The following is a 21166-nucleotide window of genomic DNA, read 5'->3' as shown; positions in this document are numbered from 1 at the left end:
TCCCAGCAAGAGCAGGGGTTATTGTCAGATCGGGATCAAGCAGGGGTTATTGTCAGATCCGGATCAAGCAGGGGTTATTGTCAGATCCGGATCAAGCAGGGGTTATTGTCAGATCCGGATCAAGCAGGGATTATTGTCAGATCGGGATCAAGCAGGGGTTATTGTCAGATCCGGATCAAGCAGGGGTTATTGTCAGATCCGGATCAAGCAGGGGTTATTGTCAGATCGGGATCAAGCAGGGGTTATTGTCAGATCGGGATCAAGCAGGGGTTATTGTCAGATCCGGATCAAGCAGGGGTTATTGTCAGATCCGGATCAAGCAGGGGTTATTGTCAGATCCGGATCAAGCAGGGGTTATTGTCAGATCCGGATCAAGCAGGGGTTATTGTCAGATCCGGATCAAGCAGGGCTGCCTGTGGGAGCTGGGGGTGCCGCTCTCTGCAGTCCATTGCCTCAAATCCCAGGGGATTGGAGGGAAAGTGGGGAGGATCAGGCAGCAGCTCCAATAGGATCAGCCTGTTCTATGTGGTTTCCAGAGCCTGAGCAGTGATTACTTTGTGCCTTCTCCGTGACAGAAGATAACTTCTGCAGGCAGCAGTTGGCGGGGGTCTGAACCACACGGCTGGGATAAACGGGGGTAATAAGAGGTGGTGAAAACAAGCCTTGAGGAACGCTTCCCTCATCCATACAGAAAAGAGCCCACAATGGATAAGCACCGCTCCTGCTGGAAAGTGGAGCTCTGGTCTCCATGCAGGCCTCCTCAGCAAGGGGAGATGGGTCCTGCGCAGCCGGCTCAGTCTGTCCATCCAGGAGCACTGGAGGATGCTGAGAGGATGAGCCTTTCACGTACCCTCTGCAAAGATGATGCTTTACTGGGGCTGTAGTGAGGAAATAGTGCTTTTGCCTGGTAACGTGTTCCGTGGTCTGCAGCCGGTGTCTCCATGGCCCGGAGCTGTAAGATCAGGGACCTCTGACTGAGATGGTTCTAAGGGACCAGCCAAAGCTGGAGCTTCACCGGGGCTCGGGCTCCTCCTCATACTGAGATGCTTTGGGAAAGCGTGAACCCAACATCCCTGGGTTTCCACTACCGCTGCCAACCTTAGCACAGAGCATCCGAAGCTTGGGTTTAGCACAAAGTCCACCCTCGCTAAAGGAGTATCCCCAGCAGGCTCACTGCGATGAGTGCCGGCTTGCAATGACTGATGTGGAGCGAGGGCTCTGTTCGTGATGTAAACCTGGTGAATTAGAAACCAAAGCAGGTTTCAAAGTGCTTTCTTGGCGCGTCGCCGATGTCTCTCTAACTCTGAAGTATTGCACCAGAGAACTAGACACTGCCTGAAGTCTAACCAGAGAGGTTGTCACTGTGGGCAAGATGCATTTAAACGTGAGATGAGGTCATGTTTGCATCACATTTGTGGTTATGGCAGAGCACAGACACGTTGCAGTGGTTTGATTGCTCTTGCAGATGGGATCAAATTGTCCCTTAACCCCATTAAAGAAATGAGGTTATGAGCTGGCTGCTGTAGCACCATTCCGCTAAGATGATTAGGAACAATTTGGTCCTGTCTGCAAACACCCTAATGAAATGAGGAAGCCGCTCAGCAGCGCAGTTGAATTTGCGGTGTAGGAATGACTCGCGTTCCACGATGAGTCTATGGGTTTGCACCAGAAAACCGTCACCAGCTCCTCTGGCTGTTGGCCACTGGTGAGGGGCAGTGGCAGAGCCGGGGGCTGGGAGCCCAGCAGCACCAGTGACAAGGGCAAGGGAGCAGCGCTGGGGCCTCTCCTCTTTGGCAACCTTCAACTGACCCCCCAAAAACCCCAAGTGGGGGTTGTTGAAAACGTTGCTTGTGATAAAAATTCGTTGCCTCTGAAATGTTGATGTTTAAAGGCAAAAAACGCCTGCTCTTCCCTGGCCTGCTCCCTTTATCCAAGCCTTCCCACTGAGTAAATCCGTGCTGCGACCCTGCCCGCTCCCAGGACATTGGTGCTGGATGTGCGTGACTGCAGTACGCGCAGGGATGCAGAGGCTCCGAAGCTGCTCATCAGCAGAGGAGATAGAGGTGATGAGCTGAGAGCCCAAAGGTGCATTTATACCCAGCACCTGTGTGTCTGGTGTGTGCACAGGGGAAGGGTTTCCCAAACAACGAATGGCAAATGCAGGAAGGGGATGACAAAGTTTTTCCATTGAAGGCATCCGGGACAACTTTTAAGATGGGAAGTTTTAGGCCATAGGTAGTGCTGAGTTTTCTCAGCAGCACTGGTCCACAGCTGGGCCAGTTTACAGGCTACCTCCCGTTTTCATCATAAAGGTTAATTGTTTTAGATGCTTTTAGCCACATGAACACTAAAGATGCAGCAGTTTCTAACCTCAGTATGTATAAAAGCGGGGAATGAACTTCCACACCGCGGCATCCGCATAGCAGGCACGTACACTGGATTTATGGGTGTCCACTGCCTCGGAGCAGGATCCGAGCGTGGCACCGCTCTGTGTCGAAAGGAAATCTCAGCTTATAATATTCAACTGGTTACCAACACCCCCAGCCAGCCCGGGTTTAATATTAGAACTATTTTTCACGTTGAAACCGAAATAGCACAAAATATGGGCTTGCTGTAATTGTTGTTAGATTGTGTGTCACCCTGATAAGATGTAACAAATATTTTCCTACACAGGAGGGCCTGTTTCCCTGCGAGTAATGGATGGAGAAACTTCTCATAGTGGGTAGGCAATCGGTCGTAAAAACTTCCCTGGGAAGATTAATGCACAAAGCGCAACCTTTGTGGAAAACAGGACGAAAAGAATTAAGCCGCTAGTTTGTTCTTTCACGTTGAATATTAATCCTCAACCTTCTTCGGTGGGAATATTCCTTGTGGCTTTCCCCCTTCACGGGGCAGCTTTGTGTTGGGTAGTATTCCCAGCTTTTGTAAAGCTCCTGCAGCAGCAGTTGGTGGATGTGGTGCAATGAGTCTTTTATCAGCAATATGAAAGACTATTTTCATGGGCAGAGCTCTGACACCCATAAGTCTGCTGGATGTCACTTAATAGCCTGGATAAGCATTGCCTCGTCGTTTAGCGCGAAGGGTTTCCCTTTGTACCACAGCTTTATGTCTTCCTTGGACACTTCCTGGCCGTTGGAGAGGTGGCACCCTCGGGACAGAGCTCTCCAGGTTGGGTGCACGGGCACAGACGTGGCAGGGGTTTGTGTGCTGCTGTAGGAACGTTGCTGTGCAGAATGAAGTGAGGCCCCTCTCTTGCTGATTTGCAGCCAGTGAAGTCCTGAGTGCTGCTGCTGCTTTCCCCCCTGCCATGTGTATTTTGTGATCCTGTTTTCTACCTAAAGCACGCTCTGTATGTGCAGTCAGTCTCAGGTGATGGGTACCATCAGTCACAGAGTCAGTCTGAAACCAGGGGAGGGTGGAACCGCTCGTTTTCAGTGTCTGGTGCACTGTTCACCTCTTCGCAGGTCTTCGCTTGCTGGCTGAGGTCTGGTGGCTGCTCAGCTTGACTTGTCCAGAGCATCACTTGTGGTACTCCTTGTGAGCACAGGTCTTTCTACCCAGGCTCACAGAGCTTGTATTATAAGGAACATTTTGCAAGCAAAGAACTGCTTGGTTTGCCAAAGGGGAAATAAATCTCTGCCTTCTCCTGGCACTGGGAGCAGTGGTTTCAGTATGCTGGTATTCTGGAGGCAGAACCCTTCACAGCCCTGGCAGGGCTTTTACTGCTGTGTGAGCAGCCAAATTTATCAGTAAAAAGCCAAAGCCATCAAACATTGAGTGGGGCTTTGAACAGCTCCGGCCTTCAGTGTTATTTAGGGCTTATTCAAACTTCTGAATTGGTATTTCAGAAAACTCAAAGAAAAATGGGACTTGAATTCTGAAATAACTACATTCATCATTGCCAAGAAGGTCATTCAAACCCCAACAGACAAAAAAAAAGGTTCAATTTTGACCGTGCAGCAGCTCAATTCACTGGGTCTCTCCATCATGCCATAGCAGTAAAATGGAAGGTGCCATCCTGCCCCTGTACCAACAGGTTTTAGAAGCGCTCTGAGTGAGTCTGATGGAGAATTGCGATCTTTGGCTTTTGGAGCCAAGAAGAGTCAATAAATCTGTGCTTTACAAAACACGGAAGCACACTGTGAGCAGGAGGCTAAGGTTAGGTCACCCACTCCCATGCAGAGCAGGATTCCATTAGTCTGCAAATTTTTCCTGATCCTGGGTGGTGAAGAAAGTGGGGACAGAACACAGGGAAAAAGGGAAAGCATTTCTTATTTAATCTGCTTTAAAACCCAACGAAAAGTTAACTGAACCGGAACTTTCAAAGGTTCCACGCTTATTCCCTTTCTTGGCTGTAAATCTATTTTTGTGTGGCAGATCCATTGTATTCCTATTTAGCTCTGCTAATTCCAATGTATTTCTTGCGCAGTCAGTGCCAGGCAGACACACGCAGGCTCCCGCTATTGTTGAAATCTTTTATTATAAATCACTTCAGACAAACTGTGACTCAAAAAAAAAGTTCTCATCTGTAAAAGGAAACTATTTTAAAACAACATTCATAAAGAAAATAGACTGTTCTTAAGCATCAGCCTCGGTTAGAGCTCTTCTGTAATGAAATCTAAAGACAAAACCGATGGGTCCAGAGCTATTCATTTCATATATGCTCGTAAAAGGGAAACTAAGGTCAGGGATCAGGGAGCATTGGATGGTTGATACTGAAACAGGAACACTCCATAGTTAGTTCTGGCCTGAGAGTCCAACATTTAAATACTTTCCAGCCCCCAAAGAAACAAACCATTAGCATTTCTCATGGGATAACCAAGCCAGCCCTGGGTAAGTGTTAAAGCTGCTTCAAAGCATCTAAGGGGATCAGCTCTTCATTTCATGTACTTCTCCTGTTGATCAGCCAAGATTTTTGCAGAGGATTTGGCATCATAGAACAGTTCATTTATTTCTTCAATATGCTCTTTCTCAATGCTGTCTTTCCCATTAATCTTGGCCAGCAGGTTAGCTGGGGTCAGGAGCTGCACAGCGTACCTGTGATCAAACAGAGATGGAGGAATCGGCATAAATCAGCGCTTCCGAGTGAACTGAGGGTATGCAGGGGTGGGAGATATGTCAGGAAACACACAGCTCTACCAGCAGCAAGAACAGGCTGCAAGACCCTCCAGCAGAGGAAAGAGGAGGAATACCACTCCTTTTCATGTCAGCACTGTTCTTAATCCACCACATTTCTTTATTGGAGAGGTTTGTCTCCCTGCCAGGAGCGAGCTCTCCTGCAGTGTTTTTAGACCCAGCCATACTATGCCCAACTCACCTTAAAGTTGTCTTGGTACCGATTTCCCCTAAGTGGTTCAGGGATTCTTCACTAATATTAATTCCTTCTGTCTGAGCACGAAGTTTTATGATCTGTTGGGATGAAGGAGTTAGTGAGGTTAACAGTGGAAACAACCAGCATGCTGAACTCCTTAGCTCAGGATCTGGAAACTCTGTTAGCTTAGAGATAAGCATACCATAAAGCAAGTTGTGCCAGTGTGACTTACCACTAAACTAGAATTTGTAGAATTCTAAAGCTTTGAATAGGCAAATATAATGTTGAAAAAACTGATGATGACAAAAAGCAGGTGAAGTAACAGTTGTGGACTACTAACCCTTCATAATCCTGCATGGATTGCAACGTGTATTGACTAACAGGAGCAGAATATGAGAAGTTACACACGAAAACAGAAGTGTACAAGCGTAAGGGATAGCTCGAGTCTTACGGACACCAATTCCTGCCTTTTGCAGTGCATCACTGCTGCTGTACAGCAGAGCCCTCCAAAAGCCATACAGAAAGCTACACCTCTTCCTTAGCAGCTCACGACATGCTTCTTATTCCACTGACAAGAAGATAGTAAAATAAATCAAAAAGTTACTTTGTAAGATTCACCTATTTCTGCAAGAAGAAAAAAAAAAAATCACTAAGAAGGATCTAATCTTTCCAGAACAGGCTCAGGCTTGTACCAGTTTGAAGATCTTTACAAAGTTGGAGAGCAAGATATCACCAATAAGCCTGAGCATATAAAGCTATAACAAAAGTGGCACAAGTCTCTCGGCAGTCGGTATTACCAGCTGAGTGATAAGGGGCAGACTGGATAATGATGTTGTGTTGTAGTGCTGAGATAACTCTGGAGCTGCAAGCCTCATATAATACAGGTATTTTTCACTTTGGCAGCTTTGTAAACAAGATATCAAGAAGCTCTCGTTTAAATTAAAGCCATAAAAACGCACTCGGGGAGTGAGGGCAGGGAACAGTGGGAAGCAGAGGGGCTTGAAATGGCAGGAAGTTGGGCTAAGATATTAATACTGAATATTGGCAATGCTGCTGCACTGTGCAATTTCAGACTGAGGGGGTTTTCTATCTTTTAGATCACCTGAACATAACCTTCCCTTCATTCAAATACTACTTTATGTAGTATTTAGTATCTTTGCCTGTTAGAAACAAGGTATCTCAAATGCCACATCTTACTCTGTCTCACAAACAAGCATCAGCAGTGAAAACTTTTTCTTAACATAAAAGGGAAATGGGAGCAAAAATAGAGAAATAAAATTATGGATGTCTTATTTTTACACCCCGCCCAGCTGTATTTAGTTAGAAATGAATGTGAAGTGTAAGAGCTCCTCCTCTCAAGCTGAGAAATCATGCAAAGCCTTAATTTAGAGAAGATCTGACTATGGGAACACGACTGATGGGATATAATGTCTGGACTCTTAGCTTTAGGAAATACTACTGGAAACACTTCCTCACCCTGAGGAGGGTGGAAATCACAGCTCTTACCAGCTCTTCTGAAAATCCACAGTTCACAAACTAGCTCTTTACCAGTGTTCCTATCTGCATGATACTACAGCACAGTAGGCAAAAAGTAGCTCTGAGTACATACTCCTCCTACCCTAACTCCACAAAATGCACACCCAAGGCAACATCCCCATGCTGAGTGAAAGTCATACTGTAAAATTTGTTTTGTATACAGACAAAACATGATCGTATTATTAAATCCCTAGGCTGTTTCTCCTGTAATCTATACCATAATGCTTTCAAGTGGCCTTTTAGGTACAAAAAACCCCATCCTGAGAAGGCTCCTAAGAGCCTTGTGTGAAAAGCTCCTCAAACCAAGTGAAATGAAGCTTTGCCTCTACATTTATGCTCGATAAATGCCTTGGCTTCACCTTGGCACTTATCCAGCAGCAGGAGACTATTATCTGGTGACAAGGCTCTCCTCCATTGACACTATCTCTTAAATAATACAAAGAATTGACATGATAAACCCTAATGTCTTCTGCATTGTGTCACTTCACAGCATTGAGACGCTAATGAGGGGGGATCTTTGACATAATGCATCATAATGGCACCAAGCAGTAGAATCCATACACAAACACATGGGGATGGCCCCACAGGAAAAGTTTCAGTTCAGAAGCCTCTCTCTTCACCACTTACTGCGCTCAAGCTTCCAAACTGGACCAGGGGCATGACAATCCTCTCAGTTTCAGGTGACAGCCCTAGTAGGTTAAAGCTACAGTGCAAGGCAATAAAGGCAGTGCAGGAAGTTGCATTCCTCAATACCTCTCATCTCTTCTATAGAAGAATAGCCCGAGGTCTAGGACCAAAGGTCTCAAGATGTGACACTTCATCTCATGCCAACTGAAAAAGCACTGCTGGAACCTGGAGACTCTATGGAAAGCACATGTATGCAAGAGATAAGGGCAGCTAACAACTCATGCTGTTCCATGCAAGTAAGATGTCACTTGCAGCTCCAGATAAACTCACAAGTGGGTGAAAATTAGACAGCTCACTGTAACTGGGTACTAAAGCAGCTTGCATTTAGGAAATGGTAAGCCTTCTGGCACAAACCTTGGAGAGCATGGACAGTCAAACAACTCTAGTGACAGAAAATGCGAACCTACAGCACTCATCCCAGTAGACTAGAACCCTGGTGTCTCTTCACTAGTTCTCTTACAGCGCTGTGCATACCTGCTTCATTTCTTGGGGTGTATACAGCATGGTTCGGATAATCATTACTCTGTCCAGCAGGTCCAGTGGTATTCCATGAGGAGACACTATATCCTCTGTGCCTCTAAAGGAGAAGCCAAACAGAAAGAGATCAGATACTACTCTTGAGTTCAGCCCATGGATTTCACTAAAATCAGTACTAAGTGACTACACATCTACTACTTCACAATTCTTGTGTTGTATTCCTGCAGAGACACTCCCAGACAGAGACAGGAAACATTCTAGTCTGAAGTTCATACCAGACAGCCTGAGGGAAACAAATACTTTTCCTAGAGCTCTTAAATGTGCCACTCAAAAATAGTTAGAGGTGGTGCTTTCCTGCACCGTATCTTAAAAAAAGTCTTATCTAATGTTCCAAGGTATCTTCCAGCAAGCAACAAAGCATTCTCATCAAGTTGTTTAGCAGTATTAGTAGAAATGATATACATTATCAATTTAGAGAACATCCCCTCTTGCCATTCCAGTGAGTACTGCTGTGGTTTACATCCTCTGCCTGCAGTCCAGCAAATGGGGGTCTGTGCAGGAAGGACAGAGGTGTACGCCGACCCCCTACCATTTTATCTGCTTGATGTACAACACCCAGTAGCAAAGGCTGCAGACACATCTAGTGGGGGTCTTCTGAGCCCACCAGGATTTGCTCTGAAGTCACAAGTGAAAGATAACCAGATTTTATGCAGTCTATAGAGATTGCAGGTGAAAACAGCAAAGTGCTGGTAGAGAGCTATGTTTCCAAGTTCAGTGCTAGTATTCAGGCTGCAGCTTTGGCCATGGTCCTCCTCACAAAATGAATCAAAATGCCCTGCAACCATCTGCAGTACTCTTGAGTAGATGGCATTCTCTCTTCTGAAATGATTCCTTCTCGTTGAGGTTACAGAATCAACTATACTAGCTATACAATTAATTTTTAACCTGATCCTTTTAAGAGCCATCAGCAGGCAAATCAGAACATCACCAACTTCCTTTCATAAATCACTTTTTCTTTCGTAACGAGATCTGCAGTGAATCCATACTGACAGATCTCTATTTACTCTACTTTTCCAAGACAGCCTATTTATGCTTTTGCCAAGGGAGATCTGCAATGTCCACCTTAAACATTTTTGAAGGGCTTATCACCTTCGCTTCTAAGCAATGCAAACAGAGAAAGATTAATACCAGATGAGTCACTAAGAGGGAAAGGAATAGCTGGATACACAGCTGAATTAAATCAGTTTCAAGGGAAGCAATCATTGACAGCTTGCTTAGACATAATTATACCTAGACCACAAATTAGCAGAACTTCACAGAAGAATCTGAAAGAAGAGAGCACTGTTACTGAACGTGCAAGGAATGCGTTATGTGGGTGCTAAATATTGAAGTGGAGGCACGAACTGGATTGGAGATGAAAAACAAGTTAGTTGGCAAGACCAAAGAATCACAGAAAGCCAGACCAACATAGCAGGAAAGAATGAGGAGCAGGGAGAGGCTGAACTGTGACTCGCTTTAACAGTGAGAACAGGAAGCTTAAGTCTGATGCAATGAGGACAGCAAACAGCAAAATAATCCAGAAGCAGCAGGAGATTATGATATTAGAGGTTTGTAGATCTGGTGCTTTTGATGTCCCTGATGTGAAGCAACAGATGTGTTGAGGTATCCAGTGAGAAAGGTAACCCAGAAAGACAATTCAGAGTCTGTTAGAGAGATGTGTCAGTGGAAATAAAAGGAGGAATTCTAATCTGCTTTAACTCAGTCAGCCTGACATTAAATGCTTGTCCCATCAGGAAGCCCACAAGCAGCTCTTGAGCATTGATGCAGCTTGCAAACCATGCAGGGGATTAGCACAGGTGTCAGTGTCAAGAGATAAAAGCCTTCAAAGATTCTAACTCTATCAGTACAGGAAATTCCAAGGTTGATGGACAAATGCAAACTGGGAAATTCAAGACATCATACCTGATAACACAGTTTCCTCGATTGGAAGCAAAGATGACAATGGGGGAAATGGAAGATTCCAGCGCTCGGTGCAGGTATGTGAAACATTCAATATCCAGCATGTGCACCTCATCTACAAAGAGTACACCTGGGACTAGCTCTGCGATGCCTTGATCGATGTATTTATTTACCACCTTATTTATCTCTCCTCGAAGTTTGTCTGGAACAAAAAGAAACAGTTGTTCTGCTCATTAACTATAGCTCTGTCAGAAAGGCTTAAAGCAAGCAAAATTCTCCTTGCATTTGTTCATGGCTTGGTATCTTAGCACCACGGGGAAAATCTCTGTGACACTAGAATTCTGTGGCATCCAGTCCTGTTTTGGGACACAACTGTGCAACAAAATATTCCTACACTGAACTAGGGTCTTTCCCCTCACACAGCTTGTGAAAAACTACCATTTTTGTGAGATCGGGGAGTTCACTGGGGGGGAAATCAGCCAAACCTCAGTTTAAAATATGACACTTAAAGTTTCCAAGCGTGGCTGAAAAGAACGTCATTGAAAGAGTAAAATATTGCTACTGCTTAAGTTGTGTTTAACAAAAAAAGAGCACTATATAAATGTCTGTGAGCATACGGATATCAAAGCCATGTGAGATGTTATACTGATTAAATATGACATCAGAATAAGCAATCTGACCTCTGGAACAGACAAAATACTTCAAAAGATCACCGTTCATGTTTGGTACTGAAACAGACTGATCTAAATTTAGACAGTCACTTAGTGAAACACCATTTCTTTCAAAGCAAGAAGAATAGATCTTTCTGCAGATACGGCTTTTCTCCAATGATCTGTAGGTAGAAGAGCAGCAGTGCACTTAGAGCACCAAGTCATCAGCCAGCTGCTGTAGAGGTGTTCAAATCAAACCAAGGCTTTAGAAGTCTTAGCCTTTACAAGCTGTTTTTCTGCTCCACAGAGTTTCAGTGTGGTGGCTTCATGTAACAACACATCCTCACTGTGTTTTTTAGGTTGTATTTGCTGTTGCTGTTTGGTCTGGCTCTTTGTCGAAAGCATAAACCTCACACTCTGGCAGGACTGGTCTGAGAAGGGGAATGGCACTGGTGTTTTGACCTCTTTCTCCCCAGGAAGCTGGGTGCATAGTACAGTATACAGTTTATCACTGTATGTATGAACCAGTAACATGCTGGTCTGCTTCCAGCTATTGCAATCCTAGCAGCTGTAGTGCTGCTTTCAGAAATCTAAGATTTATGAATGAATATTACAAAGCCATTCATTTGGAGATGCTGCATGAGTAACCCTATTCTTAATCCTTTTCTAACCAGCAAACATACATTATATTGGTCTAAAAATACCACGCAGGATTCATACCAGTAATTTCAGTTTTCTTAGGCTTCATCAGTTGTCCCATCATAGAAAGGATGTCTTGCCCACCCTAGGAAAAGAAAGTTACAGGTTAGCTATGAGAACACATACCTTGAGAATTTTATAATGCAGAAATTGGTTAAAGAAGTTGTTTCTTGCAGTTAACTTGATTCTTCATCTCAGCAGTGGCTGATAACCTGTCAACGGTTAGGACTCTTCACTGCAGCAGTATACTAAACATCATCATTTAGCGACCTCCTCACTTTTTCTTTAGCCCTCTTCATTTGGACAACATAGAAAACCAAAAGCGATACCCTCTTGTATAAAGGTTTTCACAGAGAAGGTCAAAGGACTGAAATTGTCAGGCAGCAGAGACTTGGACTGCCTGCATGCACAGCTGGTGCTCAACCTGTCAACACAGGAACAATTATTCCCAGTTACAAGACTTCTGAATAGCATGACTTTAATCAGAGGATTTTTTTTTTTGTTAGAAAAAAGGGTATCTACTTTGAAATTGAGTAGGTTGAGGGGTTGTAGAATCATACTGTAGAGATGTCAGCCTTTAGACCTGTATTGCTAGTGGCTTTTTATGACACAGATGGAATTCCCTCACTACAGGGTGTATGTTAAGATACAGAAAGGAGTAATTCTCTTATTTAAGTTTTTTTTTTTCCTGCAGTCTGTTAAATCTCCTGAGGCCTTCAAGGTGTAACACCTCCTGCTCTTCCTACAGTGGAATCTTTAAGGGTGATTTAGGATAGGTCAACTTTCTACTCCTTGATTATTCTAGTATCCATCACAAATCTGCGTCAAATAATTTTTCTGTGAAGACTTGATCTGTGGTGTCATACCTGAGGTCGAGCATTGGCCACATCCAAATCATGCAGGGTGACATCCTGAATAATTTCCTTTTTCTTGTGCACGTCCCCCTTTGGCAAGGGAACATATTCTTCAGCTTCAAGGTCAAACTCTGTGGCATAGATATCACACCTGCCTTGCCTCTGAGGAAAGCAAAGAAGAGAAACCCAGGTACAGAATTAGTTTCAGTGCCAAAACCTTGAGTGACACAAAGTTGATAAAGGGCTTAGTTCACAATTCCAGTCCTGACCAGCTTCAGCTGGCAATTCACACATCCCACTCCCTGCTTAGCAATGGGCATACCCTATCTACTGATTAAAGCTCACTCTATTGAAAACCCCAATATTTTCAGCTGCAAGAATATTCTGCTCCTCTCTCCCCTTCTTTTAACCGTATACAATCCCTGCTAAAGGACAAATCCAGCAGATTAACTAGAGATTGGGAGAACTATTCAAGACTCCTTTGTAGGTGGGTGATTTATTATATGATACAAAATATTATGCTCATCTATTAAACAGCAAGTATCACTGTACACTACTTTCTACATCAGATATGAAAAGAATGCTAACTAATGCAGTATTCCCTTCTACATGAATATACCTTGGGGAGAAAATACCAGAGCGATAAAAGAAAGATTAAATGCAGTGCACATGTCAGCCTGAAAATAACTTAAGTTGCTTGGTTTGTCCCCCCTTCCCTTAAAGATGTCTTGATCTTACAGAAAAGAAAACTCATCCAGACAGCATCAGTGATAGCTTCCTCACCAGATGACCTTAATTGTGAACCAGATCACCATGTTCTTTTGGCACAAAAGAGAATTCTCTCTCCAGATAAGGAAAACACCGGGCTCTTTTATAAACTTCCATGTAACCATTGCATGTCAGTTAAGGTTAATAAATTGAAGAGCCTTCTGACAAACGTAGGGAAAGGCCTGCAAGAACAAATACACCTGCATCAAAGTTCATAACTTGTCTTTTACCTTGACGGCTCCGCTGTTTGCTTCAATATAAATAACATCACCGGTTTCCACTCGCTCCTTCTGCAAGCTTTCAAATATGCTGGGGTCCAGCTGGAGACAGGCAAATAGCAGAGGTGGTCAGAACAGCTCCACGGTGTTATGGTAATCAAGGAAAAGAAACTGAGGCTAAACTCACTCACCAGACAAAACTAAACTCCCTGCGACAATCCCTCAGGATTTTATACAGCTGTAACACTTGGAGTAGTGGGAGAGAATGAATCTGAAAGAAGGTGCACAGAACTTTTCTTACCAAAGAAATCTGCTATCTGAAGGAAGTGATGCTAAGTGCCAGGAACATAATGATATCAGTTCCTGTCACAAAATATGCTTGTGTGATGTATATTTGTCCCTAGGATGCAGCACTTCTCTCGCTTTTTAGCTAAACTTTACGAAGGAATCTGGCTATAGCACTGAATTATGCTACTTCTTTGGTCTTTATTCTCTGCAGAGCTGTGTGAGGGAGAGTGGATGTGGAATACCTTAAATGCTTTTCTTTCTCTCAGTACATGTTTATTCAGTTTTGCTCTGCACTTGTTTTCAGAATGAACAAAATGCAAGATGATACTTGACAACAAAGACAGCTTTCAGCTCTCTCCTACTGTAACTGACAGGGGAATTGAACAACATGGACAGAGACTTGTACAAGAAAACAAAGGGAAAGTGGGTCTGAGCTGGCAACATACCAGCTCCATTTCCCGTTCCCTATCAAACATTCACTAGAGCACATCTCCCCATGTGGAAAGAAGGAATGTGGCAGAAAGACCAATTTATGCTGAAGCAGGTAAGATTTCCCAAAACCACTCTCAAAGATTCAGTTGAGAACAAGGAAAACAAAACCAGACAAGACCTTTCCTGTACATTTGTTATCATGATTTCTGAGACCCTGCCATACATACCTTCAACTGTTTGGTTCCCTTTGCAGTTTTCAGTCCTATAATTACATGGCTGATGGTTTTGCCATACCCCCCCATAGGATTTTCAGTCTCACATGGAGTCAGTTCTGTGACTTCTCCTTCATAAACTTCCTTTGTCTCTTTAATCCTCAACCCTGCAAGAATTGTTTAGAATAGTTTCAGTACACAAATCAATGGCCGTACATCCTGATCTTTGAACTAAGAGAAAAGCCCTACAAAGTAAAAAGACAGGAGAAAAAAGTAACTTCATAAAAACTTTACATTTTGGCAACTGAGTTAAAAATAACAAACTGAGGAACAGGTATTGTGTTAAAACCTGGTAAAATTAAGAAAAGGTTAATGCATCATTTAAAATGCTTTTCAAGTGAAGAGCAAAAGGTGAGCTGGATTAATTTTAGCTGAAACTGCTATAATCTCAATTTGAAACTACTTTATAATAGCTGACAATGACATCCTGTTTCAGAAAGGCAAGCAATCACCACAGTGTCTGCTATCTTCTCGTCACAACTATTGCAATTAACTAAATTATTTTAAATTGATGAATAATATAGAGCTGAGGATTTGTATATGGTTAGACTGTTCCAAAGGAAACCCACCATCATCACCACCACCACTACAATTATGCAAACATTCTAACTCCATAAAAGTTCAAAGTACCCACATCTGAAGAGACCCTATAAAGCATTTTATGAGACGCACACATGCCATACCAAAAATAAAGAATAGGCTGTAACAGGATACAAGGAAGCCATCCTGCCCAGTCCGAGGCTACTGGGACTTGATAAAACTTCCCTTGTTCCATAACTCTTCATTTTGCTTTGAAATAGATCAGACGTTTCACCAGTCATCTTGAGCTGCTGAGGGGAATATAAAGAATTGAGGAACACGAGTCTGTCTCCCTCTACTGGACCCAAATTAAGGCTCGGATTTGAAGTGAGATTACACAGTAATTTCTTGGTAAGAAATGCTTCCTTTCTCTCATTTAGCACCACATACAAATTCCTCCAGAACCTTAATTTCAGTAATTTTTTTAAAATGTTTTTCAGGTATGCCCAAACATCAGACAAAAAATGAATAAACCCTTGAGTTGTAAACCTGACCCAGACCAGGCCCCATCACACAGGCTGCATGTGCAAGGAGCATGAAGCAATATGGGAACCTGTACAGGAGAACTGGCCATTCACAGGTTTGTTTTTCCTCTCTGTTTTGTTTTTAAGCTTTCAGGCCAAGCTTTATTCTGCTCTGAAAAACTGGAAGCCCACTTGTGCTTGGGGCATACCTAAGCATATCTTCCAGCTTCACTTCACCTGAAAAGAATCCAATTCACACACAGAGTCTGCTCCACAACACAAACCAAAGCCAAGTCAGTGAGGACAACCCAGAGATTTTCTTCTAAAGCACGCCTCTTATCTAAACTGATGTGCTTACATAGATGTGTCTATAGAAAATATTTACAGATGAACATGATCTGAACAAAGGTAATTGATGCTTTGAACTTGCTCCTAATTATCCTTTGTTTTCAAATGAAACTTCATGTATTGACTACAAACCTTACTCTCAAAGAAGTTCTTAAATATCTACTTACAAATCAGACACACGAGTTTTGAGAAGGAAGCTTTGGGCTATTTCATGTTTCGGTTTGATAGCACTATATGGAGTTAAATAGTGCTTGTTTGATTTACTGGCAGTTACAGTTTGGAGACACAGGGAACAGATATGCTCTTTAAGTGGCTATCCAGCAGTTATTTTTTACTGCAACTGAGCTCTAACATTAGCTACTGTCATCATCCCTGCCAGCTGCTAATAAGCTCTACACAGGATTCATCTCTCTCGCATGCAGTTTTTTAACCCATACAATTCCATTTTCTCATTTCCCACTCCATCCTTTTATGTTTCTTATATATTATAAAATCTCTACCATAAGCCCACACATATCTTGGCCATGAGGCTCCGTCAAGTCTGTTATTAAAAGACTCTCAGCAACAAAGATTCTGTTCAGAGTCACTCCTCTTTCCTTATACAATGACAAGTCCAAACCAGTCAAACTGTTGTTTCCAAGTAAAAAAATGATGTCAACATTTGTGATAATTTTTATAAGATGAGGTGGCTAAATCCCCTGAGAATAAAATGCACAACATGGCAACAGATGTGTACAGAACCTGCTACAGGAATCGTACAAAACCCACCCACAAAACCTAAAAGAACACTTTATGTACTGATTGGCATGTGCACCCAGTCACACTGACACCACACTCTACCCACAAAATCATGCTTTTACAAACACACCCTTGTAAGTTGCTTATCAACCAAGCAGGGAAGCCAAAATTTACCTGAGGTTTACACAATTGGAAAGTGTTCCAGTACGACTACTCGTGGTTACTGGTCCTTTAAAATATTTCTGATAAAAGTATTCAATAAAGGTTGTGTTATGAAAATGTGACATGGAATTCAACAAGAACGGATAAAATAAGTTCCATCTTTCATTAGCACTAATATTTGTTTAGAAGCACCTCCCTACTGACATTTGGGGAATGCAGGGAACTAACAATGCAGCTGGCTGTTAAACCTCAGGGAGTTAAAACACTGCTGTCTCTAGAAATGACAACATGGATGGCATAAGTTTCATCTGCTGGGTCAGGTTTCCAAATCTCTGACAGGGAACTTCATCACATCAAGGAAATTTTGCAGACTCTGGCTTCCCTCCCCCAGGCCCTGCCAGTTACATGGTAACTGGAAGTACCAGACAAGACTGAGATCTGTTTTCTTATCAAAATCAACAGAATACTTTTGTTTCATTGCAGAACTGAGAGACGGTTTCACCTTACTGCCACCAAATATTTAGGTGAAGTCCAAGGAGAAACATGGTAGAGAAACCAGTTAACTGTTAATATGTTCAGTACTACAATCAGCTATCTTTAGCCAATCCTCATACAAACAAGGGCCACTTCTAACTGCATTTATCAGCTGTCAGCAGCAATCACAGAAGAGATTTTAGATACTCCTTGAGCTTGTGTTGCAAATGTAACCAATTTCCATCACGCTTGTAAAAGCACTCGAGAACTGAGGAAGACATTAAAGTATTTATTTTGTTGGCATGAAACTTTCTTTGTGCTCACTGGACACTAAGTCAGGCTAACACTGCCTTTGGGAGCCCCTGATTAAGCCTGTTTGCTTGGCAGGGTGAAATCACTAAAATAAGAAATGAGAGAGCATTTTTCTGTATACAAATGTTTCTGCTATTATAAGACATTAAAACCAGTTTTTCCTTCAGCTTTATTTAGAGCCATAGCTAAAACCAGGAGAGGAACCTGCAGGATGAGAGGGGTAAGTGGGGAGGATAAAATAAACCATAATACAACAATTAAAGAATGGTTTATAAATAGAAATTCTGACTCCACTAAATGGCGAAGAGATTCACTAAATTAAGATCGGCACTGAAAAAGAGAACATACAATAATCTGAAAAGCACCGTGACCACTGAGAAGCTTTTCCCTTTTAGATGACTACAAAGCCCAAGGAAGTATCATGTAAGTACTTAATTTTCTTGTTTTGCTGAAACTTACCAATGGCCCGGCGGAAGTTTTCCATCAGCACTTCTGTTTTCTTGATCTCGGTGGAATAGACCTCGCTTCCAACCATAGGACAGAAGGGAACTTTGCTGCCCAGTTCCTGAGCAATAGCCAAAGCCAAAGCAGTCTTAAACCAAAAACAAAGCCACAGATTAATTTCTAGGAGAATTAACAAAGGATTCTTTCCGCACAAAGTTAACTTGCCTCAATTTATCACCTTCCACACACCAATTATCAGTTTAATATTAAGACTATTCTGCCTAACATATATTTCTCACATGTAACAATGTTCCTCCCCCCAAGTCAAGTTAGACACATAAAAAGTGATTTTTACCAATGACTTATAAAACACCTTAAGAAACAACAGCGGGGTTTGAATTTGACTTCTGATACACATGCAAAAAACCTTAGATACCCAAACAAATAAAGAGCTATTTAGGCTTTTAATACAAAACTTCTAAGACTCTTCTTTGGTGTTTGGCAACCTACAAAAGGTGGTTTGACACTACTGACGCCTGAACACACCACTGGATACTGTCAGTGTTGATGACATGGCAATAACACATAAAGCAGGAGACCATGTCACTGCAGTGATGAAAGAAATGCCAGCAGGTGAAAAGAGGATGCAACCGCTCCCCTCGAACAGTTTTGACAACAAATTAAAATAAAATAGGTTTGGGAATACTTTACTTCCTATTAAAAAAAGGAAAGTAATACCTTGCCAGTTCCAGGAGGTCCTGCCAGCAGCACGGCTCTGCCAGCCATCTTCTTGCTTTTGATTAGTTCCACTATAACCCCGCAAGCCTACAAGTTCGATAAGTATTTATACTATTAACACAAGGATTGTTATAGTATCTTTTGCACCAATATTGCTGAAAGTGTTTAAAAATACTTGGCTTTGTGAGCCCACTAAAGCTGATTTCAGTTCTATGCACACAAAAAGGGAGACAAAGATCAGGAAACGACTTCCTACAGTCATTTTATGTGACACAGGTATTAAAGAACAATAAACCAGTGACTACAGAACTCAACCGCAGAGCACAGGCTCCTTCCCCCCTCCTGGGGCTGCACCGTACAGAACGGTTTTTCGGCTCTGAAAGGCGGATGAGCTGCAGCAGCGGCCCCGGGGCAGAGAGCGGGCTGGGCTGGGAGCTCCGATCTCGACTCGCACCAAATCTCTTGACTTTCGGTAAGTTCCATTGCCTCCCATACCCCTGTTTCTACGCCTAAATCCCGGAGTGAGGGGGGGAGGACACGGACCAGCACCCGTCCTTGCCGCCGGGTGATGCTACGAAACAGCGGCACAAGCGCCAGCCCCGGTCACCCCCATCGCTCCCCACAGCCCACGGCGCAGCCCAGGCGATGACTTCCTCTCACCATCGGGACCTTAAAGCACGCTCCGCACAGACCCAACCGGGCCCCCGGGGTTCCGCCTCCACCCGGGTGCCGACTGCAGGGCCCCGGTACCCCCCCCCCCCCCGCTCACCTCCCGCGCATTCTCCTGCCCCACGAGCCCGGCCCCCGCCGGCTTGGCGGTGCCGCTCTCGTCCAGCCCCAGCCCCTTGACGTGGCTGTGCGCCGCGATGCGCTGCGTCTTGGACGTGCTCTTCACCTCCTCGATCTTCATGGCGGCTCACGGCCGCCCGCACCACACGCGGCCCGCGCGTTACCGAGGCTCCCGGCGCGCCGCTGCCTACGCCCGCCCCACCGCGCTCATTGGCCCGCGCGGCGACGCTCTCGATGCTCATTGGAAGTGGGTCATGCCCGTCACCCGCAGGGGTGTGTATCTTAATAGAGTCCGACCAACTGTTTCCGTGTGCGCCGCCTACCCGAGGGTCCGGCTGGGCGCGGGCGCTGCTAAGGAGTCGGGCCGGGAGGCAGGAGGCGGCAGGGGGAAGAAGGACGCAGACCCTCATGGAAGGCAAAAGCCGGTGGTTCTCGCTCGGCGGATTTCTTGGCTCTACAGCGACATAGACACCTTCTGCCTTCGTTGGATCTGGGTTGGTGCTCAGCCAGTGCTTCTCCTTGTGCTTCCCTCGGTACTCGGGCTTCCTGCAGTGGGCCAAGACCTGTATGGACTCCTCTGCTGGTTTTTGCTTACAAAAGTAACTCAAGGCTTTACAGAGTTGTTTTCCTAAATCTTGTGTAAGTCTTTGTGGAAAAAAGAGGAAGGGCTGTCCTCCAGGTAACAGCAGTGTTGCTCCCTGACTTACAGCTTTCAGTCTAACGGCAAAATAATCCTATTCCATGTGTCCAAAGCCTTTATGTAAGTGTCAGTGTCTGTAACATCTGCTGTACCTGTGACTTGTGTTCATCCTGACCTACTGAAATGGATTGTGAGCTTTCATTGTGCTGAGGCGCTGGCACAGGGTGCCCAGAGAAGCTGTGGCTGCCACATCCCTGGCAGTGCTCAAGGCCAGGTTGGGCACAGGGGCTTGGAGCAAGCTGCTCCAGGGGAAGGGGTCCCTGCCCGGGGCAGGGGTTGGAGCTGGAGGAGCTTTAAGGTCTGTCCCAAACCAGGCTGTGAAATGGGCAGGAATACTTCCCCTTCTCATCATGCAGTTTCATGGCCTCACAAACTTTGCCCTGGTTTCATCAAGTATGTGGTGCTACAGCTGTAGCTGTTCTGACTCCTAATGGGGGCTGAGCTGTAATTCTGCTGCACCTTTATATGATGCTTGAATACTTGAGATGGAGATGGCTCACTGCGGAATTGTAGGTGAGATCTGGGAACCTGCAGTTCCAGTGACTGCCTAGGGTTTGTGGGTATTGGAATCTCTCTCCCCCCAAAACAGAAGGCTTTCTTCCCATAGATACAGTGTTTTCTGTGTTTGATTATAAAACTATGGTTGTGTCTTCACTGTTCAAAGCCAACAGATTAACATGGGATGATGCGGGATTGCTGTCTGTGCAAAGGGATGGTGCTCTCTTGGCTTTCCCAGGCACTACCAGGGAGATTTGCAAAAGCAATCCTGTGAGGGTACCAGCTGGGAGAGTGGCCTTTGGGAAGGATGGGGGTTATCGTTCAAGTTGCAGAAGCCCAGTGAACAATATCTATGCTGTTTGTTCCCTTCTTGTCTAAGAGCTGGTATGAGTTTTGTTATCAATGTCATTCACAAAGACTTGGCTGTTTGCTGCTTTCTTTTCCTGTTGATTGCTCTCTCAGTTTGTATTTACATAATCTTGCTTAAATGTGGAATTGCACACGTGTAGTTCAACACCTTCGTAAGGGTCTATCTGGTTATGCAGCTCTTTAGCTGGAATTTCTGATGCTAACAAATATTAGCTTTCCTTTAAATAATTAAAGAAGTATGCACGCTGTTGGATTCCATACATCCTCTCAGGGTCATATTAGTCACAGAATACAGATGCCTGATACATCCCGAGCTTGCAGAGCTTTTCCTTTGTCAAAGAGCAAATATACAACGATGATTTCTCCAGTGCATTAAACTGCCGCGAGTGCTGTGTGTGAG

At 44.1% G+C, this 21166-nt stretch overlaps 1 protein-coding gene across 1 annotated transcript; it reads right to left on the bottom strand.

Annotated features, from left to right (window-relative positions):
- Positions 1 to 4461: 4461 nt before the first annotated feature.
- Positions 4462 to 19397, bottom strand: RUVBL1 (RuvB like AAA ATPase 1). The gene is made up of 11 exons (XM_065687279.1): positions 19180 to 19397; positions 18411 to 18497; positions 17688 to 17820; positions 14107 to 14258; positions 13172 to 13261; positions 12186 to 12335; positions 11341 to 11404; positions 9974 to 10172; positions 8009 to 8111; positions 5318 to 5409; positions 4462 to 5037 (listed from the first exon to the last, which is right to left on the bottom strand). The coding sequence occupies exons 1-11, from the start codon at positions 19318 to 19320 to the stop codon at positions 4878 to 4880; spliced, it is 1371 nt and encodes a 456-aa protein (XP_065543351.1). The 5' UTR covers positions 19321 to 19397; the 3' UTR covers positions 4462 to 4877.
- Between the last annotated feature and the right edge of the window lie 1769 nt (positions 19398 to 21166).

The sequence above is a fragment of the Lathamus discolor genome, chromosome 7 (assembly GCF_037157495.1).
Source record: "Lathamus discolor isolate bLatDis1 chromosome 7, bLatDis1.hap1, whole genome shotgun sequence".
Classification (NCBI taxonomy): Eukaryota; Metazoa; Chordata; class Aves; order Psittaciformes; family Psittacidae; genus Lathamus; species Lathamus discolor.
Note: the sequence above shows the minus strand (reverse complement) of the source record. Positions and strands in the feature narration are given on the sequence as shown.

Coding starts and splice junctions, on each gene's coding strand:
- RUVBL1 (XM_065687279.1), bottom strand. CDS start 19,320: ATGAAGATCGAGGAGGTGAAGAGCACGTCCAAGACGCAGCGCATCGCG. Junction 18,498..19,179: donor GGCAGGAGAATGCGCGGGAG/GTGAGCGGGGGG, acceptor TCGAACTTGTAG/GCTTGCGGGGTTATAGTGGA. Junction 13,262..14,106: donor AGGGAACCAAACAGTTGAAG/GTATGTATGGCA, acceptor GCCTGTCTCCAG/CTGGACCCCAGCATATTTGA.